This window comes from Dermacentor variabilis, unplaced genomic scaffold, assembly GCF_050947875.1.
Source record: "Dermacentor variabilis isolate Ectoservices unplaced genomic scaffold, ASM5094787v1 scaffold_12, whole genome shotgun sequence".
Lineage (NCBI taxonomy): Eukaryota > Metazoa > Arthropoda > Arachnida > Ixodida > Ixodidae > Dermacentor > Dermacentor variabilis.
Genome location: NW_027460280.1, coordinates 35,903,174 through 35,929,285, shown reverse-complemented (window position 1 = coordinate 35,929,285; position 26,112 = coordinate 35,903,174). Strand labels below are relative to the sequence as shown.

Genomic DNA, 26,112 nt, shown 5'->3' with positions numbered 1-26,112 from the left:
TGCCGAACCAGAAACCTTATATGTATCAGTGGTTTACCAACCTCAGTGATCGCTGTGTTGAGTAACGTCATCGACCTCATATAGGAGACTAGCGTAGACATAGCATAGAAATTTCAAGTCTACCAGATTTGAAATGCTTGAGAACGATGCTGGTGATCGACACAAACATTGTATAATGATTGGCGCTTAGGTGTTTCGCGGTTGCATCGTGTTGGCCATATGCGAGGATGTACTTTTATGTTTTAGTTCCCATGTCAAGGCTATCAGATAGTGAGAAGATCTTGCAGTTCACGCTGGAAATTCGCAGATACCGGTTCTCTTAGGTCAGTGAAAACCGGCACAGCCAGAATAGTTCCCAACACGAACACACATTGCGGCTGATGATGCATGTCGCTTGTTCGCACACCCGAGAGAAATTTCCGCATACTCTGCAGTTACCGCTGCACCGAAAGGCTAGACAGTGGTTCTATGACGACGCCTGTATGAAGCGACATAACATAAATTTCACGGAGAACGAGCCCAGGCATCTCCAAATCGTACAGCATCATACGACAACAACACATTCAAGCAGCGCCGTGCTGGCTCGCGCACGCCAGAGATGAGGAAGGGCTCACCGCGCGCCCTTTCCTCCTCACCAGAGGAAAGGGTGTTTAGCATACCATTTTACTAGAAACACGGTGCTTACAGCCGGTCTTAAGAAATACAGACTGTACCCGAGTCGTGAAATACATTGCTCTTCTGGCTACAGTTTTACACACAGTATTTTACACAATGCAGAAACGTATTATCTGGAACATCAATGCACATCGCTGCAGACATTTTAAGTACTTCGATTGCACTTTACGAACGCTTGATCTAGGCACTTCTGAATAGCCACACGGACACACCACCATGAAAGCTGGAAAAGGAGGTCCTAAAATATTGTCAGTTCCAGACGAAGGCGAAGCAGTGAAAGCGACGGCAAGGTTTGGCGTTGCACTGAAGGCGTCTCAGAACGCTGCCGTACCGATGAGCATGCCACCGGCGTTACAGGTGTCGCACCTAGACGGGATTAAAGGAAAACCGTGGCGTTGGTCGACGTCCAAAGAAAGGATTGCGCAAATCTAGCTTGACGTTCACCACGGTGTGGCATGCACACGGCGACTCAGCACGAACGACAATATGTGCGCGCACGACGCTGATGTCTGCAGTGGATCAGTCAGGACGCTGCCCCGGCTCCGGTGGAACCGACTGAGCGGAGCGTCAAAGGGCTTGCACTTGGTTTCGTCGCTTTTGGAACAAGACGCGCCGCGCTTCTCTTGAGGGTTTCTGCTGCACTGAATTCGGTTAATAGTCCGCCATTATAGGAATTACCTAGATAACGTGGGTCAGTACAGCTCGGCCGCTGTGACAATTACAGAGCAGCGGCAGAAGTTGCGCAATGGAACGCGGAGCCTGCTGTCCCTCTACTGTCTTTGTGCTAACTCTATAACTGCAGCCTTCTTTTACTATTTTCCACGGCAGGTTCATTTGCTTTTTTTCCTATACTATATTTAAATGGGCACTAAAGAGAAAAAAAATGATGCGAGCTGTATTAATATTAGTATTATTAGCATTAGTATTAGTTATAGCTGTATTAGTAAGTTACCCTTGTCAAACGCGAAGAAAGCCGCTCTTGTAATACTGCGAGAAGAGACTTGGTTAAAAGACGCAAAAACCAGACTGGTGACGACGCTGCCTTCTCGCAGAATCTCGGCGTGACGTCATGAATTTTGACCTCTTCTGCTCGGGCGTAGTAAATTTTTTATCGGCTAAGAAGGAGTACATTGTGTTCCAAAACCGCCGAGGAGTGGACCTAGCAAGTTTCAAGAACATTTACTGAGCTCAAACGGTGCAAATAGTCAAACGTACTTTCAAATCCATGACTTCACACTGACTGTGTGGTACAGCGCGAAGCAGGGACAAGGGACGCAAGGAAAACGAGGACAAGCGCTTGTCCTCGTTTTTCTTGCGTCCCTTGTCTCTGCTTCGCGCTGTACCATACAATCTAAAATAGGAAACCAACTAGCCCAAACCATCACCCTTCTAAATTCACACTGACGTGCTGGCGCTGGGGTTTCGGCATGAGATTAAAAAAATTGAACTTTGACTGTCATTTTCCATTCTAATACTCAACCTATTACTGTTGAATTAGCAATAACACAGTTTTAAAAGTATATTCCTTATCAGTCTAAATTAATTAGGTGTTTCTCATTAGTACCCAAGTTCAAGGCAATCGATAGAGTAACTACACAATTATTCACCTCTATGCGGGTACTTTGACGTTATAACAGAACATGCTCAATTGTTTCTGCGCTATTTCCGGACACTACAGACGAGTAGTCGTCATGGGCAATTTTTCGCCAAAAGCACCGCGTTCAGAAAATCATATTGCTTCAAACAGCCCTGCTGCAGCGCTTTGAAGCATTATAAGACTTCACTCTCGTCTGATCTCATTCTGTGGTATTCGATGCAGTTTCATGGCTGGCTTCCTCTCCATCATCCCTATATCCACTGTGCTGTTTCCCGGTCTCGAATTTCCTGGCCATGTCAACTTGTCCGTTTATGTAATATTTGCTGGTTAGCTTCGTGGCACGTTTCCTAAACCGTGAGTGAATGTTTTTCAAAAGTTGCGGACATTTTTCAATACGTTTTAAATGCCCCTTAATGAGAATGCGAAAAATGAGCCTGTTGCCAACGCGGGTCATCGCTGAGATCTCCCGCCCTCGTTTTTGAGCATAATGTTTGGAAGATTCTGCCGGAAAGCTGAGTGCCGCTAATTATAGTCGACATGCTATCTCGTATTGACTATTATTTGCTGCTACATGATATAGCGTTTCTTCGTATGACTGGTACAAAGTCAAATTAAGATGCACACTTTGCAAGACCATGATCAGCGGCGTGTACTGCTCCAGCTTGAGCTTGAGTCTTCACTTAACGTTAGGCACACTTTGAAAGTTGCAGCGAACACATTATGCAGTTGTGATGAAAAGGATGATGACGATGATGTGAGCATATACTTTAAAACTGGGTAGAGTCTAACCTTACCAGGCTTCTTCTTTCGACTCTCTAGTACGTCTGTGTTCTTTAAATACCTTTATACTCTAACCTATATTTACTACCATTTACGAACGCTTAGAAACAAAATCTATACAGCGCGGTGTATTGTTAATAAGCATTGTTATCTTCATATAACACGTGCAACCTATTCATTGTGTAATATGCAGATTATGCACTGAAGCTTCATGTGGCATAATTATAAAACTATACCATTAAACGAACACGTTACAATATCAGATACTCAGCCGCTTTACGAATGAACCGCAAAACAGTGCATCGTACCGATGATAAAGGCAGCATGAAAAAATGCCTCATTGTGCAGTGCATCTGAACAAAGTGCTACACTTCTGACCGGCCCCGTGGACTGTTCCAGGATTAATTGCGATACAGATCGTTGTCAATACTTGGACAACTGTTTGCATACACGCGTCAGTAGAGGAAACTTGAAAGAGAAGGTTGTCTGGCTGGCGGGTGATGAGAAGTTAGCCAGTACACACCTGATAACTTGCAACGGCCTTTGCAGTGCACCTATAATGAGGAATTAACTAATGTATCGAAGTATCTTAACATAGATGTGGAAAGTATCGCATCGGATAAAATTATTCCGCTTATTTATTGTATCTGCACATCCAATACTTATCGCTTCAGTATCTTGTATCATATCATGATACATTTGCAAAGCATGTTAGCCCAGACCTGCTATTAAGACTACTGTGCAATGTAAGATGGAAATTATCTCAAAGAAGAGCAGCTTTAAACACATAATTGCGTGCTATTACAAGTAAATACCTTTGAGGGTTTATCAAACTGAACGATAATAATGCTGCTGCTGAACTTGGCCATTTACAACCATTAAACTATAGCGGTATCGTTAAAGACGGGTACAGTTCATTTAGTCCGACAGACGAGCAGACTGGCGGATCAAGATTTCAAGTGAGGCAGACTTTCGTTTCACAAAATTCTTCCTCACCTGCAACATCGAAGTATGCAGAACAGCCTGTGGGAAACGCAACAGAATAGATCACTAACTGGATGTAATTAATCTACCGTGTCTACGTTGCGGATATGGCGTTAGGATCTTCATCGAGAAGTCTTAAGTATGCGGCTGGTTCGCGGAGCAGCAACATGGCAATTAACGTGGAGGAAATGAACACAGGAAATGAGATTTCTGTAACCCTTAATCAAAGCCTAGTGTTTTCATTATTTCGCATATGCGTAGCGCTGCCGCGTCGTGCTCTTTAATTTTCCACGCTCGATTAGGGACTGAAGAGAAAAAGGAAAACTCACAAATGCACATCAAAGGAACACATTCAGACAAAGCAACTTTCTCAGTTTTTTGTAGCTTCCCAAGCGCAGATTGCTCTTTGCTTTTGCCTGACATTGTTTCCATTGCTGACTACATTTCGCCAACGGTATAGACAGTGGCGACTCAACCTCAAGGAGGGAAAATTCGAGAGCTGCTTTCCAACCGAGCGACCCTGTTGTGTGGTACAATGAGCTTCACGAGCCACGTACACAATGTGTTTGAAGCGTGGAAGAGTCAATGGTATTCACAAGCACTCGGCGGAACGAGTGCGTCCAGAGCGAGGTCAGTCTCAAAACCTTTGTGAGGTTGTGCACACGCTGGCATTTTTTCAGCGTGCTTGGTAGATGTCCGCTGACGGTTCACCATCACCTTTCTCAACCACCTGAGTGAGCTCTGAAACTGGATGCCATTGTAATTGGAAACGTTGGTTGCGCTTTTTAGACAATCACAAGGAAGGGAGACAGGACAGGCGCACATGCCATTGTACGCAAGTGCCCTAATCCTGCGGGGTTAGAGGCCATGGTTCAACGCATTGCTTCGCAGGCTTGTCTTCGAGCCTGACAGCGAAGCTGAGGGCAAAGAAGACCATGATAACCGCGGTGCTGAACTTTTCTAAAGTAGTTCCTTTGATCTCAAAGGAACTACTACACAATACACAATTTCACCAATTTCTACACAATTTTCACCGCATTCGAAGTGCGCGCACTTCGAATGCGGTGAAAATTTTGCACGACCGAGACCCTCTGCGTACACTAAAGAACCACAGTTGGTTGAAGCTAATCTGAAGCCGAACACGCAAAGATCATATATCTGCAACGAAAGAAAGCCACATGACATGTGAAGCGCTATGACAGATGTCGAGCCTATGCTCTAAGAACATCAGGTTTACTCGTAAACCTTTAATACGCTCTCATTGCACTTGGAAATGATCATCGTCGGACATATGCTACGTTACAGCGACGAATCTCTTGGACAATAGCCCAAAGAAAAAGACATAAAACATAGATTTCGCCTATATGTCTAAGCAAAGACTAGGGAGAGCTGCGCGGTATTACGCATACCAAGAATCGCGGTGATTAGTGTAGTGTCATGTCCCGATCCTGCTCCTCATCGTCAATTCACTGCAGGACGAACGCTTCTCCCGTTGATGCCAGTTTATCTCTGTCGCGCGTCATTCTCAGCCCCACGAGAACAATCTTTGCATCCCTGTCTTCGTAACGCCGAACAGCTTTAAACGGAAAACCAAAGAGCTATATATATATATATATATATATATATATATATATATATATATATATATATATATATATATATATATATGCATACACATGCCGTCCTTTTAAATCCAGACAGTATGTCGACCACCCGTGCGTAGTACACGCCGCTACTTTGGCCTGGGACCATCAAGAGCCGCAGAAAAAGAAAAGCCTGGCAGCTTTTACCCAGCCTGGAGCCCGCGCGCAGGTGTGCAGCAGAGAGAGAATACAAACTGCGGGATTTTACGTTCGAGGCCTTTCCGCTGTCTCCACCCTCTCCAGAAAAGCTGCGCGCCACTGCAGTATCCCGCCTATTTCCTGCACCTCTGGAAAAACAGTTTTTTCTTCATCTTCCTTCCTGTGATCTATTTAAGTTCGTGCCGCCGGCTCTGCGCTTTAACTATCTGGCATCGACGCTGCATGTTTATGTCTGTCTCGTGCAGCGCGCTCGCTCGCTGCGGCGCCTACCTCGTGAGGCGTTGAACTTCTCAGAGCTCACACTTTGCTGATCTCATGGTGGGGAAATGGGTTCGAGCGTCCTTTTACAAAGCGTACTCTATATGCACGTTTTTTTGTTTTTCGTAGCTGTACTTGCAAGATGATGACTATTACCGCGGCACGACTACGCGGCGACGCCGATGTCGCGATTTGCTGCTGCACAGAAATAGCTGTTCTCGCTATAAAAAAAGATACAGTAATAATAAAAACTCTCAAATCTCGGAACTCAGAGAGGAGCGGAAAGCCTCTTGCGCAAGAACCATTCGTGGATACAAAAGGTTTTCTTGTCAATTCCATGCCAACTACTAAACAGCGACACATCAGAAGATGTAAATGTTTCAGTGCCTTGTAAGGTGTGTCTCTCACATCCTTGCGTACTTAGGCCCCAACACTGGATTGTAGTGTGCATCATATTGTATTCTACAGACCTGTGAATACAAAATTGTGTCAGCTTCTGTTTTTTTTTGTGTGAGAAACATTGAGCTCAATAGAGTGTACGCTGTTTACGTGCGGAGGTGAGCAATTACTTGTTTATTGCTCGCTGTTTCTGTTCCCCTGCACGTAAACGTTGCCACTGGAAGTCGATTGTTTGCGTTCACTTGAACGGCCGAAAGGATATACTAAAAAGGTGTCAAAATTTCGCTTCTTTTTGGCCAGAATGTTTTGCTTTGAGACGCTGAACTCCATCAATCATTCGATCACCCTTCCCTTGTTTTTTCAATGTGTCGAATTTCGCTTGAGTGGTTATCCTCTTTTTCAGAGAGCGAATACAATTCCTCGTAAACACGAAATGCATAGTACGCGTATTTTCCGTTTAGGTTCACAATTCGCGCTTGATGCCTAAGGGAATTACACTTGCGCACCGCAGATGTGACACGATGGTTCTTTGCGCTCTGCAACTCGAATCACTCCACTGCTGGGAAGCGGTAGCATTTAACTCTCGCTGAAGCTATCACTATACCTATACAACAACACGAGCAGATCACGTCAGTAAACGCAACAGTGTGGTGTGGAGAATAAAGAGAGCGAGAAAAGGATACAAAAATTAATGAATAGTGCGTCAACATTACCTTAACACTCGCCCCTTTGAAGGCTTAGTTCATCTGAACCAAAAGGTGTGAGGTGTGCGAAAGTACAGTGTAGTGTGTCTGTATATCTGTACAATAATGTACGCCTTATGAATTTCACTATTGCCATTTACCGGGGCAATCCACGCAGCCAAGGCTTCAGGAAAATGACGAACATCTCTCTGTCAATCCCGTGCAGCGGTCTATGATGGATGCCACTGCCGTTTTCATAAAGTACTTCTGTCTTGCTTGTTGGCTAGTCTCGGCCACTGAAACACGGCGTTGTGCTAGAAGTTGGGAAATTATTCCATGGCCGCGGTGATATGAGCCTGCTTACTGCACACGACGATAAGCCCATCCATCCCAAAGCGATAATTCAAAAATATTCCGCTACACTGCATGGGTAGTGCCAAGCGCCAAGCCGCTCCGTACTGGATGTTCCAGACGGACTCTCTATGGTTGTGAACACGCGTAGTAGCTCACAATGCACGCCATATAGTGTTGAGAGGAAATCGGTGAAATCCCGAGCTTTCTTGGCGTCTTTCCCCTCTTTGCGAAGACAATCCTTGTCCAACACACTCAGAAAACTAGATGATCGTCCCCTGAGAGAAGAGACAGTACTAGAGCACCGTCCCCACCGATCACCGGCTCAGAAGGCAATGAAACCCGCCGTGGTTGCTCAGTGGCTATGGTGTTAGGCTGCTGAGCACCAGGTCGCGGGATCGAATCCCGGCCACGGCGGCCGCATTTCGATGAGGGCGAAAACACCCGTGTACTTAAATTTAGGTGCACGTTAAAGAAGCCCAGGTGGTCGAAATTTTGGGAGTTCCTCACTACGGCGTGCCTCACAATCAGAAAGTAGTTTTGGCACGTAAAACCCCATAATTTCATTTTTTCCCTTATATTTCTCTCTCTCTCCCTCTTTGGTGTGCGTCTGTAACCGCTATCGACTTGCTGTGAGCGCACTCCATTCGGACCACACATCCTGCACCCTTAACTTGCACGAATATCTAATCAACGCCGGTCAACTGCGGTGTTTGACAAGAGGTTGTGCGCCACATGTGTCATTTGTTCACTCACGTGATTTCTGACGCATGCGCATAGTAGCAAGCGATTTAAACGCACTGAAATCGTGAGAAAGGGGGTGTTTTGGCAGTACCAGAGGCTATTAGACGTCTCGATACCTACGACGAGATTAGGTGGACGTATCGATCACGTCTTCACCAGAGGAATTGTCAACATGAGAGTCGTTAAGTGTGCGCGTCTTACATTACACCGTCCACGGATCGCTATTATGCGTAATCACGCGAGGACATGATACGATAGAAATTGTCGTTACCTGTAAACGAAAAGATCTGCAAAATTAAAATTACATTATGGGGTTTTACGTGCCAAAACAACTTTCTGATTAAGAGGCACGCCGTAGTGGAGGACTCCAGAAATTTCGACCACCTGGGGTTCTTTAACGTGCACCTAAATCTAACACGGATGTTTTCGAAAAGATCTGCACATTGTACATGCCATGTGCTGTGTTTCAATGCACCGTTCTCCAAAACTAAGAAAGTGTTGCTTACATGGGCAGACGTCAAGGATCTGCCTGAGTTTCATTTTTTTTTTCGGTTTCTGCGGAATAATAATAACAAAAAAGAACGATGACACCAACATCACCTAAGTTGGATATCAAATGTCGTCAAAAAAAAAGTTGAAACGTTTTACGGCCAGCGCCTTCACTTCCTCACCGCTTAAGATGAGCTGGACCTATCAAAATCATTCTCGGTGACAAAGGTCCTTGGACCATGACCACATGCGTCGCGACCTCAGAAAGCTACAGATCCTTTGCGACATTTCCTGAAGCCGCCAGGCCTGGATGAGCGACTGTAGTCCTTATCTCCGGATGGACGTGCTCTTACTGTTGTCCGTTCCATCCCTTAACCTCGTCTTACCCTGTGTATGGGAGCAAAGAAGACGGGTGCCTGCGTGGTTGACCTCCTTGCATTTGCTTCACTTTAGCTCTCTCTCACTCTCTCTCTCTCTCTCTCTTTGCACACAAATTCCAATATGCAATGATATTGGCACGTGCTTCTCTGATTTATCCGATATTGTGAAGCCCTAATTTACCCTTTAATGTCCAATGTATCATAGGTGCTACCCTGAGGTTGACACCTCAAAATGCCGATTTAATCACAGGAGACTTAATCCAAAGCCCATAGTTTAGTTATTGATATGCTGGAGTATAGTTGCAGCTGTGGATAGTATAGCAAAACTATTTCTAACTAATTAATACAGTAATTAAGCTACGGCTAAAACACATTTCATTGTATTCTTCTGCAAATGTGCCAGAAATGTATGGCTGCAATTTGTTTCCGTTCACCTTGATGTGAAACTATGTTTGGGCATTAAAAGGTCAATAATTATATCTTGTCTTCATCCTCACCTCAGTTACCGCGGAACCTCAGCCTCAAGGATTTGCGAAAGACTGTTCTTTAACCACCACATGGTGCCCTTACCCTTAATACAGCACGCTTAAGGCCCTACAGTATATGTACCCCCAATGCGTACTCTTAGATTCGGCTTGTTCCAATGAGGCGCATTGAAGGACCAACCAAGCAGGATCCAGCGTCGCCATGCTTCCTTAAGGCAATCGCATAAGGGCAGCTGACAGCCCTCAAGATCGCCGAGCCTGGGTTGTATGCGTACATGCACCGCGTGCCGATAATCGTACCAAAGGCACGCGGAGGCATATTGGCGACCCCCTAACCCACAAGCCAGTCCCGCGGCGTCCAGCTTTAGTGTCTCCGTTGTCCCTTGGGTGTCCTGGAGGCGCCGCCAAAGAATACCAAACAATGAAACGTCAACAATAAAAAAAACACGAATAAAGAAATGAAAGCAGGCCGGCCGCGAGGCACCGACTCGCGGGGACATGCCATATCGATGATTTGCCCTCGCGCGTTAAACATCGCCATGGAAGGGAAGGCATTTATGGAGAAACCTAAGGGAGCAGTATAGCCACAAAACGGTGATTGACGTCACAACTAGGTCACATGGCTTATACTCCGCTAATGACGGCGCAATTTCGTTGGACAATGAATGTTTCCACTCTCCCTCCCTTCAAACGTTTGTAAAATTTCTAGCGAAAGAATACTTTAGGCATGCTAACTGACGCCAATTCCGCAAGCCCCTAAAATTTATAAATAAAAAAGTTAAATATAACTTTTTTCGTAGATTGTATTTGTATAGGCGATTGTAGCGCAAGTTCTGATGTCCTCCATTAGTACAAAGCTTGGTAAACAAAACTTCTTTTATCTCGAATTCATGTTATTTAGTGGCCTGAGACAGTTGTAGAAACAGGAGAAATAATGTTCCAAAAAGCAACCAATACAGAAAGAGAGGAAAGCGAACGAAAAGCAGGGAAGTCACCAGGTGCAGGTCCGGTTTGCTGCCCTAAGCAGAGGAAAGGAGGAAATGAAAAATAAAAATAATGCGTCGCGAGCTTATAATGGCTGTAGTGTTAGCTGATATAATCAATAATTCTCTTGCAAGCAACCGCGTCATTGAACGGTACGAAATAACAGGAGCGCTACAGTAGCGACACTGACAAGTGTAGCTCATAAAATGCTGAAAAGGGGTCCACATCTGTCACGACAAGCAGCGGCCGGACACCGCACTTCGACGGGGGCGAAATGCGAAAACACCCTTGGTGCCTATAGATTTGGGTGCACGTCAAAGAACCCCAGGTGGTCCAAATTTCCAGAGTCGCCCACTACGGCGTGCCTCATAATCAGACAGTGGTTGTGGGACGTAAAACCCCATAATTTAATTTTAAATTGTTTTAGTGGCTGGACGAAGGCAGGCACTGGGCGAAGTTCTACATTTTAGGCTCGCTAAACAAGAAAGAACACTCGAGTCACGTCGAGACAGACAGGCGGAATCACAAGTCGTCTGAATTCCTCACACCACAGTTTAAGAATTGATAGAACGGGTCTGTACATTTTAAAAAGCACGCAAAGATCACGGCATACAAGTATGACGGCCAGGCAAAGCAGGCCGACATCACAAAAGACGCGCCTTGGTAAAGAATTGCACGACTTAGCAGTTACTGTATAGGCACCTCTGGCCCGAGCGCGCAATGACGCTTTTATCAGCTCAGCGTCACCGACGTAGGCTGCTTGGGCGCTAGGTTCGCCACGAAAATGAGACGACACAACGGCACACCACACACGACGAGAGAGGCTAGGCTTGTACGCTTCATCACTAATGTCAGTGTTAAGCAGCGAATATTGTCGAGCTCAAGATCGGCAAAGATCGCGCATGTAAACTCGATCGCAAGCATGCCTATCATGTAGAGCATGCGCACTTCGATATTCACTTGCATCGGGATAAGCGACCAAAAGTGTTCCATCGAATGTGACGCTTGCAATTTTTGCTATCAGCGCTCGCTATATATAGTGACGCTCACGGTTAAAAAGAAAAAAAAGGAAGGTATGTCTTCTACGGTTGTTTTCCTGAGTCTCAACATATGCCCATTTTGCGAAGGTTATCTGAAGCTAAACATGAAATAGTAAAATAACCGTGCAACAGTTCACAGGCGGTATGTTTTAATAACGTTGTTTGTACGTGTGGACGCGCCGTATACATAGCGTCCGCGCCAACACGTACATGCAATCGCAAAATATTCATTACTTACTTATTCGCGATCGGCTGTAATTAATTGCTTCAGGAAACAATGCATGCGTTGCCGCTTTTTGGCAGTGCGCAACATCGTTAACAAGCCTATGCAAATACGATCGGTGTCAAAAGGATGCAGAAGGAAGGAGCAGGAAGGACGAGCGTCGGAAACTCGCACTTTCTGGCGATTCCTCCTGCATCAAGGAGCTTGTGGTACACCCACATAAATAAATAAATAAATAAATAAATAAATAAATAAATAAATTTGTCGCACCGCCTCGAGACCTGCAATATACAAGAGCAGAAAAGGAAGTATTGGTGACGTCAAGGTTGGTTATTTAGCGACCACTAGGTACACGCCAATAAAGGTCACCCTAAATAATTACGCAGATCCAATGCACTGCGGCAATAAATCTCATGTAAAGCATTCTTGCAGGTATCTGGCTCTCTAGCCTCGTTTAGGGCTGCGTAAAGGCCTATCAGATGGCGGAACGTGTCCGTGTAAGGCGAACAATCACGTGTGCCATGCGAAAAAGCGTTTGACGACAGCGACAAGAAGACGATGAATGACGACGGCGACAACGATTGCATGACGAAAACCGCCTATCTCAAAGGTGGTGCAGTGGAAATCGCAGAAAGACAGATCGCATTGTGCAAGTTAGAAACCGAAAGCCGCTGGAAGAGGCAGCGTCACATATGCAGGGCGTCGCAACTATCATGCACCAAGTTTTAAAATATGCGAATTCCACGTAGCTAGAAGATACTCAGAGTATGTTTTTGCATTCGTATTAATTACACATTAAGTCTTAATTAATCAATCAACTTCTGGAATACTATAATTAGATTAAAAGTGTCAATGAGAAAACTGTAGAGCAGCATGAAAAACTCCCGATGCAGCTTTCTGTTGCTCAATACGTGTTACGTAAAAGTGCTTTTCCCAGTGTGAAAGAAGCCGGCGAATACATGCAAAATTGCCGCGCCACTAGCCGCTCGAGGCAATTTGCGTGTATTCGCGGCACGTCGCGTGGCAATTTTTTTTAAATTCAGAAAGCAACAAGACTCTGCGAACACACATATCTGATAATTTCTGTGGTTACGCTTGCCTATGCATCTGTGGGGCAATGGTTTCAATATGGGGCAAAGCGGTCGCACCTTGTCGCTCATGCTGAGCGCGAAAGTACAGTGCTCAGCGATTGAAACGTGACGTTGAGGGGGCGTGGCTGCCGCAACTTCTGCGCCACCGGTGGGCGCTGGGGACACCTATATGATGCATTTTTGCACCAAATGATAGCGGGTGCCTTTGCGATAGATCGTGACTGCATTCGGCACCCTCAGCGATCATCCACCGTGCACCGGTGGCTCAAAGACGCAAAGGGGGCCGGCCGTCATGCGGTCCCATCGAGTATCGCGTTTCAGTCGCCGAGCACTGTACATTACGGCATGCGCAATGCTGGCCTGCTTGCATTTTTTCTTCTGCTTCTTATGCAAGACAATGCCAAATTGTCGTGGGAGTCGTTGCACTGCAGCTTGAAGACCCGACTTCCTGCTATACTGAAATCTCGGAATGTGCGCGATTCGCTGATTTTGCTATATAGCACTCCGAAGAAGGCCACAGAGATGAACAGTATACAAGGCATGGAAGTAATCAAAATCGGGGCAGGTGCCACGGCGCTTGACGAATCGAATTCGGACATGCAACCTTTGCATATATCCCAGTCGATTCGTCCTCTGTGCGATGACCTGCAACTGCGCAGGAAAATGTTTGCCGTACTGCGCCTGCGAATCACACCACGTTACTGAACATGAGCCGTTGGTATAGGGATCCTAGACAATGAGCAAAGGACAGAACCAAAGCGGTACGATAATGCTCAGATATTTTACTGCGCTTTAACACGCAAGAAAAGCGGGTACCTTGTTGCTTGGAAGTGCAAAGATATATAAATGAGCCGGTAGAAAACTTGAATTTGACGTCAGGAATGTATGAACTCTGGTGATAGCGTACAATGAAAAAAAAAGACGATCCGAAAGGACAAACAAAGCAAGCATACGGCGACAGCGCATTGTTGAAAAGTTTAATAAACGCTCACCTCTGGTGATGTACAAGAAAAATGCGCTTCAGAAAAGCAAAAACCCGCGTCGACAACCCACGAAATCAAACCCTCTGGTTCACAATAAATGAGGCGAATAGCTTAAAACAATGACGCTTAAACACTTAAACAACTTTGCTGCTCGCAGATCCTGACCAAATATTAAAGGCCCGATCCCCGCTTTGCAAACCTCAAAATAGAGCAGACAGCGCAGTATGACCTTCGGAAACAGTCTTAAAACATAAAATAGGGAGACCCTGTTCAAGTAAAATGACGACACACTAACAGCTTAAGGAAGAGGTCTCAGGATATCACTAGCAGCGCAATCGCGTCTTTCCCGCAAATATCCCGAGTTCCTATTTTTTTTTTTTAGGAAAAAGCGCCGTGCGCCAATTGAGATGCACAGCGCTCACGGAACGTGCCTGGCTTACGGCCTTCAAGCTGCGAGCGTTTGTATCAACGGCCCGAGACGTGAAAGTGCATTCCAAGAGCACATGTAGAAAGCTCTCGCAGACACGAAGCCCAGTGCGCTGTGTAGGCTACCCTTTCCTCATAAGTCTGAACTCAACAACTGCAGTAGTGAGAAGAAATGTTAGGTAAAGTATTATGAGGATAGCCCCGACCACGCGAGATGAGCGGAACCACGTCACAAGTGCCGACAGAAGCAACACAAAGAGGACGACCACGAGCGTTCCATAGATGAGTGGGAGCAGCTCACTGTAGTGGAGCTGCATGCAGGTCACGGATCGTGATGCGAGGTTCATACTGAAGGCGACACCGATACCCAGCAGTAGTGCTAGCACGGGTCCGGCGAAGCAAGCTGCCATGGCCATCTGCGGAAAGCCTTGGCGCGACAGCGACAAGTTGGTTACCATGTCGCCGATGTTGTTGCCCCAGGCGAGAACGGTCATGCCGAGAAGGACATCACTGACGCCGTACAGGGCGCCGAATGCCTTGAGGAGTGCCACTATTTCAGTGGCGATGCCGTAGATCCAAATGATGGACATGGCGAAGCCGACGTAGGCGAAGACAAGGTGGTAGCGCGGTGGCTCATGCGCCGACGATGTGAACCAGACGAGCCCGGCCAATGCAATGCCTAATGTAATGGTCAAGCACCACGCTGGCACCAGGTCGCCAATGCGTGCGGTCAGAATTCCAGAAACGCTTAGGGCCACGATCGGACCAGTGATGCAATGAAGAGCGTTCAGCGGTCGCGACCAGTTGGCGTGACGATTCTCGTGGTCCACCACCGGTATGGTCAGCACAAGCACCAGCGAAATTGGCAGGGTCAGCACTTCGTAGACTTTGCAGCAGAGGTGCTTGGCTTTCCACTCGCCCGGTTCCACGGGTGAAATGTGCAGAAGGAACTCGGTCCACTCGCTGTACGTCGGCGGCACTTTCTCGTCGGACGACTGGCTGATCAGGGGAGTCGCCTCTCCAGGAAACACCGACGAAGAGACCAAGTTGAACGAAGGCTGGCTCGTTCGCGATGGACGCCGAGGCTCCGCGACCTCTGGTGAGGGTGGCTCGGCACGCTGCTCTTCGACAGAGGTGGTGAAGTAGTAGATGGCATTTTCATGGTGGTGGTGCAGACTGATACCCGAGGACGATCGACGCAAGCGGGGTCTGGTCAGAAACGGCGGTGGCGTGGGGACCACGTCGTCAGCCTCGGCGAGCGAAGCCAGATCCTGACTTTCTTCTTCACATTTGACGCTCTTAGTCTTAGTACTGCTAAGCAAAGACTCACTGATGGTCTCATCTATGTTGCTGTAGCTGACCCGAGAAACGCGCCGGCTTGCAGGGGCTTGGCGGCAGAACTGAATTTTGCATACTCGGTCGAGAAATTTCTGGCCCCAGACCGCAACTGTTATATAGACCACGTAAAGTACGATGAAGCCAACCGCGTCAGATAGTTTGATGCATCCGCTCGAATAAAGTGTGAATGCCCAAAAGGAAGCCGCCAGGTAGAAGATGATGTCTCTCAGCAGGGACGACTGGATCAGCTCGAAGTCGTTCTTGATGAAGATAAGGCCAACGACAATGGCCGCGACATAGGTGCCTCCACCGAGCAGCTCGCCGATGGCCAACGCCGTGCGGTCACGCCGGATGCTGGCGATCGTGGCGATAGTGTCCGGCGCCCCATTACCGAACGCCAGAAAAGTGACGCCGGCCACTCCTTGGGAGAGCTGGAGGGACTTGGAAATGTGTACGAGCGCCGGACACAGGTACGAGCTCGCCGTTGACCCCAGCGCCACAAACAAGGTGACGAGCCACAAGAACAGAAGCACCTGCGCTGGGACGCCAGCAGTCTGGCCAGCTCCGCAGTACAGGAAATCCACGTAGTGCAGAATCGCACGTCCAGCGTCGCAGTCGTCGAGGCTCCTAGCGAGAGAGCAGCGACTGGCGCTGTCGTTGGCGAGGGTGTTCACCGAGCTGCAGTCAAGCTCGCTTTCCGCGGTGTGCAGGGCGGACGCGCCCATCGCAGCTCTTGCTGAACTTTCCTACGGGTGGGAGGGAATTTCTTGCGAGCACGCATCACTGGCACAGCTGTACTGGTTGTCCGGGCGGCGGCGCCAGCAGCGACGCCTCCTCGTTCCACGAATGCAAGATGCTCGCGAGTGTCCTTGTACCGTGGCCAGGCAGTAATGGACGAGAACGGTGACTTCGAGGAGCGTCCACCGATAGCCAGTCTCCGAGAAGATCTGCACGTGTGCCGGCAGGCTGCCCGCTTCAGTGATTACTAGGGCAGCGCAGATTAGACGTGACGTAACGCTTGCTGCGGACAAGGCCAGCCAATCATGGGCCAGGTGATATCCCTCGCGTCAAAGATGGAGCACGGGAGAAAGAACGACGACGTTTACGACTATAGGCGTTACTCAGGCCTTCTTTTCAGATGACACCAACGTATGAAACGACCGGGTATCACACATCTTTTTTTTTTTTCATTTGTCTCGCCGCGGGCTTTGTGCGCCGACATGTTTTTGACAGCTACCAGTGCTATCATGTCGAAATACATGCGCCGTATTGTCTGCTGATAGGCTGTCGAAATGGATGTTATTCCATAAATCTTTACGAAGACGTACAATAGCTCTGAGCAAATTAGCTGACATGGATCTTATTTCATTTTATCTGCGCTCGGTGCTTTATCCTCGGCCTGTAGCTCGATAACGAACCGTTGTTTTATAAATGCGCGCTACGCTCTCGCCTTTATCGATGTTTACCCCCGTTGATTAGGGAGCGGCGCAGAGCGAAAAAATGATAAAGAATGACCTAGGAAAGACAAAGGAGCGTTGAGGCGGATGCGGCGACTGGCATGCGTATAGCGTTTGTTTGTGCTGGCCTCGTGGTGGAGAGCGTTTCGTGTTCGTCGCGATCGTCAACACTGGGGACCAGCTGGTGCGAGCGTCTTACGAGGGCGAGCTTGGGTCCATCCTTTGTCCACAGATAAAAAGGTGGCCCAGCACGTCTGCCGCGTTGATTGTCGAGGGGACGGAGGGGGAAACGCCCAAACTTCCGGCTCGGTTGTGGCCGCACAAACAAAAAAAGACAGGTGCAGATGGCATTACGTAGTCGTGATATTTTGTCGCGCAGGTACATAGAATAACGTACAGTTGTACGTTGTTGCCAGTGGCGCTTGAAGCCCTAATTTTCAGTATACGCAGAAACAATTTCTGAGCGATAAAGAACACACAAAGAACATGAAAGTTAAACTAAAAGCTTAACTTTTATTTCCAGCTTCGTCTAGAGTCATGTTCCTCCTTATATTGAAGCAAACATACAAATTCTATTTCGACCTACTTCTACCAACTTCGCAATGAGTCTGTGTTTCGTCAACAAAAATGCAACCACTGCTCGTGTGACCGTGCAAGGCATGAGGATAGCGAAAAACACGTCATTCTACATTATATTTTCTGCAACAGCGTCACATCGTTCCGCGCTTGCTGTTCGCTCATCCGATAAAGCAGAAACTTCGCAACTAAGCAGTTTAAGTTGCTCGGCGGGTTATTATATAAAAAATAGACGAAGCAAAATAAGAGGTTGGCAGTTTTGTTTTATCAGGAGCACACAAAATGACAGCTAGCAGTGCTACATAAAACAGCAAAGGCACACCGAATATTCCAATAAACCGTGACAGGCGAGATTTCGCACACGGTCCGCCGGATGCTTTATCGTTTTGTAACATGGCGCGAAGGGTAAATTTTTATTTTCACGGCCTGAGAAACATTAACTAGCGCAGAAACTTTAAAATATGGACTAATTATAATCTCATCCAGCACGAGACGCATCACGATGCACAAGCACTTGTAATGCGAAGATATCTTTTTTCTTGATTCAAGTAATATCGTTAAATTAAATAGCGGAGTCAAACGTCTCGAAGCTGCACAGGGACGAGGATCCGGACTAATCTGGACTATCTGATGACCTTTAATGTGCACCGCAATCGTGGTACGCGAGCACTTTTCTCGCATTCCGGCCCCATCGGAATGCGGCCGCCTGACATCAAACCCTCGACCTCGGTACACACATTGGGGCGTCCCGTTATGTGCGTCTCGGTGTCGGAGCTCATTGGAAAGAGCGCGCGCCCTGCCGTGGCATGCGTGGAGCGGCCACTGCCGTTTCTGTGCGGCCAACACGGGCGCAAGGCGTGCGCGAACACCTTCCGGGCGATCGGTCCGCGCAGCGGGCTATCCACAGGTAGTAGGGCGCCATGGGGCTCGGGTAGGGACCGACACGAGGCCCTTCTCGGAGCTTCCAAAAGCGCGACCGCGCTAGTTCTGAAAGCCGAGTGGGAAAAGAGCCCTGACGAAAGTTGCGTGGCGCGGCGGCCTCAACCTTCTTGTCCTATACAGCGCGCGCCGAGGCAGTAGCGAGCGTTGTAAGGGCCGGCCTGCGCAAACGTCGCCGGAACACAAGAGGCTCGCTACCGAAAGCCAAGAGAGACGGACGTGCTCTTCGCCGCGCAAACGAGCCGCCGGACCAACTTCGTTCCGGCGTGTGTGTTCGATGCGCAAACACTGCCTGTGAGCGAACACCGCCTCCTCTCCTTTTGAGACCCCGAGGGCATTCAGATAGGTTTTCCTCTTTCCAGGCGAGTTGTATATATATATATATATATATATATATATATATATATATATATATATGAGACAGGCACCTGTTAGCTTCCGCGTATCTGTGCTCGGCATATCGATCTGCGCTACCTACTGCGCAAGATAGCTTGGTCCTGCTTCCCGAGCGGCGCTCTTTGGTGAAGCGCCTCGTTAAAGGCCGTACACAATTAATTGGCGCGAACCAACGACTGAGCGAGAGTGGCAATTTCTTCTGCTCCGTTTCAAACGCCTCCGGTCGGTCAGGAGCCTTGCGGGGCCTTCTCCTTAAGCGCCGTTCTTACACTGATTCGCAAATTTCAGGTTCGGCTACGGGCTCAAACCACCGCGTTTAAATGGCAAAAGGAGCGCAATACGCGTATGCACTGACATTGAGGATTGTTTTTGGATAGATGACTTGTCAGACGCTTGTACGGCAGAATGTGCAGTAGTGGAACGATTCCTTTGGCGCTTGATGTCATGTAGTGTCGTTTTTTTTATTGAGGATTTTGATGTTAATTACGGTACCGACTCATGTAATAGACACAACCCTCCCCTCGCCACCACTTCCGCCCACCCCCTTTTTTTTTTCACTCTTTAGCCCGAGGAGTGAGGGTAACCGCTTTTAAGAGACAACGTTGAAGTTTCTTAGTAAGTACTTCTTCATGAAAGTTAGCGTGTTTGCTTTTACAAAATTAAACTAGAGCATGGATATATGAAAATATGCTCTTCTTTATTAAATAGGGAAGTTGGCCACAGAGAGGGCCTGCTATTTCAAAATTATGAGTAGGGAAAACAACAAAAACAAAAAAAAACGTAATGATAGCACAAAATACTGTCAAAAGTCTAAAAAGATGGCAAAACACTAGCACAGGAAGTCCATGGATCGCGGAGAAAACAAAGAAAGAAAAGAGGTTATTAGACTACAAGCATGAAGAGAATATATGCGCACCACTGAGAGGTGAACGTGCGGAATTCGTTACGTTACAGTAGTTGGTAATGCATGTTTCCCAGTCTTTGTGGCGGTGAAAAAGTCTCCTCCCAAGACAATGTGCAGCACCCCCTTTGCATATAGTATCTTAACATACACATTGCTTGAAACAATTATCTTTAATAGCGTAGTTTCCTCGTCCATGCAATACTCTAATACAAGGTTGAACAATTGCGAAATTGCTTAAACAGAGCCCCACGATCTACACACGAGGGGAGTGTCAGGATTTATTGATGGTTTCCGACGTCTCGAATGAGAGCCGACCCTGAGAGCCGACCCCGGCTCTCAGAAGTGCCGTAATGGAGTGCGCAGCAATTAACTTCAGTTATCGGGGTCTTCTTATGTGCATTAAAATTCCAGCTTACGCGCGCTGTAGTAGTCCGTGCCCAGAAATTCGGCCACACGTGGCCGCGATGCACATTCACGACCTCAAGCTTAAGTCCATTTCGCTTAAGCTGCTGATGAATGGCCGACTAGTGAACTAGAGCGAAAAAAGAAAGCGACTACCGTGCTGAATAGTCCTGTTTAGTATAGTTTAACACAACATTGTTACAACGTATTGTCTGCATCAACTGCGTCGTACGAATTGCCAGTGTCATTCGGATACTGTTGGGACAAAAAAAGAAGAAAGAAAAGAAAGACATGTCTTGGCTTCCAATGAACAGGATAGCAAGAGTGACAGTTTCTTTGGAAAATGGGTTGCGGCCACTGTGCATATTCCCCCCTGTTCTCGCGTTTACGCCAATGTTTTCCTTCTCTCAAGCTGCGTCGTGGCCGAGAAGCGCCAGTCCACAAATTTCTTCTCAACATCCGAAAATAAAAACTGGCTTCCTAACTCATGTACCGAAACACGCCTTTCAGGGCTGGCACGACGTTCGTGCCGGTATACAAGACAACGCAAAATCGGCCTCGACCCCGATAACGCACGCGCGGACGTTTCGGAGCAAAGCGCGTGTCTGTCCCGTTAGATACGCGCTGCGCGTACGAAAAAGCAGCGCCAGCTACGAAGCAACAGAAATCGACGTAGCAGAAAGTCACGCATCAGCTGTCACGGCTGTTTGAAAAATAAGCGCGAAATGAACTGAGCACGTACCACGGGAAACGGGTGGCACTCACCAGGCGGTGCGGAGCTGCTCGCGAGGAGCAGGCGGCGGCCCGCGCATTCTGGGAAACGCCGCCGGGCAGCGGACGGATCGCGCACTGGAAACCGAGGGTGCATCCTCCTCGTCGCTGCTGTGCCCAACCCGGGGCATTCTGGCGGAACATCAAGCGACGCCCTTCACGGCTCCAGCGGCAAGCGCGTCGGATGTTTGGTCGTGGGTGTGTTGCGAAAGTGTAACCGATCTTCATTCACCCGCTGCGGCCCGGCGGGCGCCGGATTTGTCAGCGCTCGGCGGCGCGGGGTTGAGGCAACGACGAGCTGCCATGCAGTTCGGGCGCCACGCATAAAGGGACGCCTGGCTGACTTTCGCCAATGCCGAGAGCGGGTCGGCGAACGGGCGCATTCTTTACTGCCGTTACATTCATTTTGCTCATACTAGTCTCCAGTACAACGAGAAGGTCGAGAAGGGGTACTTGGAGATCGCAGGGAGAGGCCTTCGTCCAGCAGTGGACATGAAAATACGATGATGATGATGATGATGACAGTGGCTGTGGCATCCTCCAATTGAGCACAAGGTCGCGGGTTCGATTTTCTGCTGCGATGGTCGCATTTCTACGGGGACGAAATGCAATAGCACTCATGTGTAAAAGAACCGACTGATGGGCTAGTTGGTATTGCATTACGTGATGTATAGCACAAACTGTATCCGAAAGAGGACAGAGAAGTACATAGTCTGTACTACGTACAGTGCAGTCTCGTCCACTCTTAGGGTGAACACGGCTCACCGGGGCCGCGCTCTGCGGGGCGCCAGTGGTGGTGGTGGTGAAAACCCTTTATTACTGAGAAGGCCAAAAGTAAAAACAAATTAAAAAGCAGCGTTGTGGGCGGCCTTCAGGCTGCCGGTTGTGGCGTCCAGGCCATGCCTAGTCGCGACGTGCTCCGCCCAGTTGGTTCCGTCTACAGCTTATGAACAGCCTGCTTAACCAATATTCATAAACAGCAACAAGCTTCTCACCACATAAATCACTTAACATGTTTTTTATAAGCGATGAGGGTAAAAATACGGTCATTTTTGTCGCGCTCATTATTAGGCTGCAGCCCTTTTATTTTACTCTCACAGCACTTGGTGTAGTGCATACCGAGAAGCCTATTAGGCGCGCTCTAGGTTGGAGTCATCATGTGATGGAGCCTAGCGCGCCATTTCGCGCATGTTTGATGCCAGAACGAATGTGCTTAATTGACTTAAGAAAACGACCGAAACCCCCTATAAATTTCGCAGAAAGTTAGAGGGCGATTGTTCAATCACGCATCGTCATGTTTGCCATGGATTTTACCATTAAGGAGGGCAATACAATTACTTCGACAGCAACTAAGAAGTGATATCCGCTGCTTCGCACTATCTTATTGACGCGTTAATGTCGCTGGTAGGAGAGCATGGAGCGCTTTACGCGATGTAGGAAAGTGCTCTGTCCGACAGAGAAGTGGTTCTTGTGGGGAAGGAGAAAAGGCTAGCGCTATTTTCTGCAACCCATGCGGGAGCACGGCTCAGCGCCAGCGGGGTGGAGGGGATGGGGTTGAAAGAGAGAGAGGGTAGGAGGGAGAAAGGTAGAGGGTCGTAGAGATGGAAGCGAAGTAGTGGCCGATCAGGAAGCCCGAGGTGGTGGGATGGCCGTTAGGCCATCCGTCTTTGTAGAAATGTCCTATAGCAACTGATTTGGCGGCAATTTTACTCCTCCTTTTCCTCTTTCTACATCCTGTAAAAAAACTAAATTCATTTTTGTTGTCACAGATTGGGTAAAACCACCGAAGTGGTGCCGGTCCTCTGACGGCTACCTGATGCGAGAAGTCGCATTCTCATTTAGAGGAATCGTCGGTCAATTATTTGATTACATTGATTAGGTGAACTAAAACATGTGGCGCCGACTTTTTTTTTGGTTGTTTGTTTTTTTCTTCTTGGAGTCAATGCATGCCGCATGCGAATGCTGTTTCCGTCAGTTTCGAATAAGTAGTTGGAGTGGAAAAATCTATAATCTACATGTCTGTTTTCTAGATTAAATTACGTCTTGCCGGGTAATTAGGTCGTTATTCGCTTCTATTTCATTTCAGTACTTCCTCGGAATGGGCCATATGCATATTCTCACTAGTATATAATTTGTTAATTGTGCGGTATACGTCCCGAAGCGACACATGGCCTCTGAGCTACGCCATAGAGGTGGGCATAGGATAAATTTGGAGATTAGGAGGAATTGATTTCCTTTTTTTTTTTTTTTTAGGGGGTAGGCGGGGTGGGCTGGGCTGAGTGGGTAAAACCCAAATATGCATACGTCACAGGAATATGCATACGTCACAGGAGAAGTGGCCGGTCCGTGTGTTGGACGAACGCGGCCACGATATTTAAACCGGCGGTCATGAGGCCGGCCCGGTGTCGTCTGCCCGGTGGTCGGCAAACAGGCGCGCCATTTGTAAAAGCCAAGCCAGATTGCTGTGGTCGGGCCAGTCTACTTTTTAACTGACCATGGGCGTCAGCGCGATCAACCGCCTCCCCCCCCCCTTTTTTTTTTTTTTTTTTTTTTGCTTAGGTCACGCTATCCCATCTTAGCTTAATATGATGATGCGGTGCAGCCAACGACTACTCAACTGAGTGACTGGCTGCTCAGGAGTTAGATTCTGGGATCACTCGCCAAATCGAAAGACACCAGAGGTGTTTCCATTAAACGCATTTCCGTCGACTTGCGTGATGAATTGCATTTTGTTCGGTTGCTGGTTGCCATGGCACTTCGGCGATAAAAACGCTGTAACAGTGCAGGATAATTTCATTTCCCCAGTGCACTTTGGAAACTAGCCATGTCGCGGGTACTGGAAAAAGAAAAACGACGCACTGTAGATCTCTGCCTACAAAACTATTCTCTACGCGTTATATCGGAGAGGACAAAAAGGCCACTGAAAACTGTAAATAGAATCGTCCAGGCTTACAAGAAGGATGGAAGAATTGCGGATGATCTCCGTAAAGCCCGGCAAAGAGTGACCATTGTTGCGGCGGCTGCTGCGAACCCGACCTCCAACGTTCGAGCAATTAAGAACAGCCTCAGGCTGGGTGACGTCCCTGACACGACTATCAAGCGTCGCCTCTACGCCGCAGTCTAATAAAGAGCGCGAAAAAATTACTGTATTTTTACCCTCATCACTTAGAAAAAACATGCTAAGTGATTTATGTGGTGAGAAGCTTGTTGCTGTTTATGAATATTGATTAAGCAGGCTGTTCATAAGCTGCAGACGGAACCAGCTGGAAAATGCTCCAGTTAGTGAAGTGCGCCTTCCCGCAATGCCGCCTCGGGCACTCAGTCACCTGGGTCTAGCGAAGTGTACTTTGCAGCAAAGCAAGATGCCCCAGCGCTGTAGCAGACGACGCAAAGCACTTCCCTATAGGTCCGTGTGCGCCTGCGCCGCTTCGCTTCGATGCGCCGCCGCGCCGGACGCACTGGCGCCCCGCGGAGCGCGGCCACGGTGAGGCGTGTTCACCCTAGGAGTGGACGAGACTGTACGTCTATTTAGTCTAGTGCACGTTAAAGAACCCCAGCTGCTCAAAATTAATCGGGAGCCCACCACTACGGCTTTCTCCCGTAAGACTGTTGTTTTCAGGACATTCAAAAATTCTGGGGTTCTACGGGCGAAAACCACGATATGATTGTGAGGCACGACGTATACCGGGAACTCCGCGTTAATTTAGACACCTGGACATCTTTAACGTGCCTAAATCTAAGCGCGCGGGCGTTTTTGCATTTGGCCCCCATCGAAATGCTGCCGCCGCGCCCAGGATGGAAGCCACGACCTCGCGCTCAGTAGCACACCGCCGTAGTCACTGGGCTGCCGCGGCGGGTCATTCGGGACGTTAAATCCAATTAATTAATTTTCTACGAGGAAGCAGGGAGAACTATAGTGAAAGAAGCGATGACCGTCTTTGTGTTATGCCTCTGTAAGCACAAGGCTGCCAAATGACTTCGTTTACCTTATATATGTATACCACTTGATTGACTGATTTATTTGTACTTAATTCACAAGACAACGTACATTATTCATCTATCTTTAAACATTATTTTAATGGCGCGGTGATTTTTTCTGTTCGTACTGCTGTACCCTATTCTTTGTCATTGTTTTACTTTACTCTTTGAATCTTGCACTGCTATATGTTTCTGTTCCCTCCTTCAAGTGTAGGCAGGCGTTGTGCTCCTTCCAGTGACAGTTGCCAACTTGCTCCTTGCTTTCCTTTAACGCGGAAGTGTTCTGAGGCAGACTGCAGCGAAAATCTGTCCCATGCACGTACGTCACGCAGTCGTCCTTACACAAATCGGCGAGGTGGCGAAACATTGCCGTTTTGTGTCGTCCTAATGGCTACACGAAAGTAGGCACAGAAAAGTTAGAAAGGCTTGCTTCATTAAGAATATTGTATTCCTGATGACGGTTATTTGTTACAATGAGAATATTTAGGTATCACTTGTTTTATTACTGAGTAATTCCGTAGAAAACAGGGCCAGCAGTTTGGACACCTATGAGGGTAGCAAAGATTGTAGTGCTTGCAAGTGTCTTGCGCTCTAACTGGTCTAACTCAGTCGGTGCCAACAGACGGCGGCGTTTGTGGCGCGTTCCTGGGACTTTTTCGAAGGTGATCCCTGAAAACCGTCACCGCTAGGTGGCGCTGCGGCTGCTCATGCTGTTCTCGCGCGTCTGCTCGCCTTTGTTCTTGATCTGTGAGTGCAACAAGAGACAAATACAAAAAAGAAGAGGCGATGACAGGTGCTGTCTATTGACTGAAGCTTTATTTTTCGTGGTTGTCTATTGTTGCTGGTAGCGAAGCTTTGAAGCCTACAGGTTCAAAACAGGGGGGGTTCATGGGACTTAGCGACATCTGTGTGACCAGGCAACACTTCCAGCGGAACAAAAGATTAGGTGACGGCATATCCGTTAAAAAAAGCAAGCG

At 47.8% G+C, this 26,112-nt stretch overlaps 2 protein-coding genes across 4 annotated transcripts in view; both read right to left on the bottom strand.

Annotated features, from left to right (window-relative positions):
* The window catches only part of LOC142566134 (myosin light chain kinase, smooth muscle-like), a 237,288-nt gene that overhangs the window by 100,944 nt on the left and 110,232 nt on the right, over nt 1-26,112 (bottom strand). The window contains exon 1 of one of the 3 annotated variants that reach the window (XM_075676943.1): nt 21,152-21,265. The exons of the other annotated variants lie outside the window; for them this stretch is intronic. The gene's annotated coding sequence lies outside the window, so the exon portion shown is untranslated. Of the gene's footprint in view, nt 1-21,151; nt 21,266-26,112 lie in introns of those variants that run through there. 3 annotated transcript variants of the gene reach the window in all.
* LOC142566294 (mitochondrial sodium/calcium exchanger protein-like) lies at nt 13,929-16,816 on the bottom strand. The gene has a single exon (XM_075677192.1). It carries the CDS (start codon nt 16,435-16,437, stop codon nt 14,497-14,499), a length of 1,941 nt encoding a protein of 646 aa, XP_075533307.1. The 5' UTR covers nt 16,438-16,816; the 3' UTR covers nt 13,929-14,496.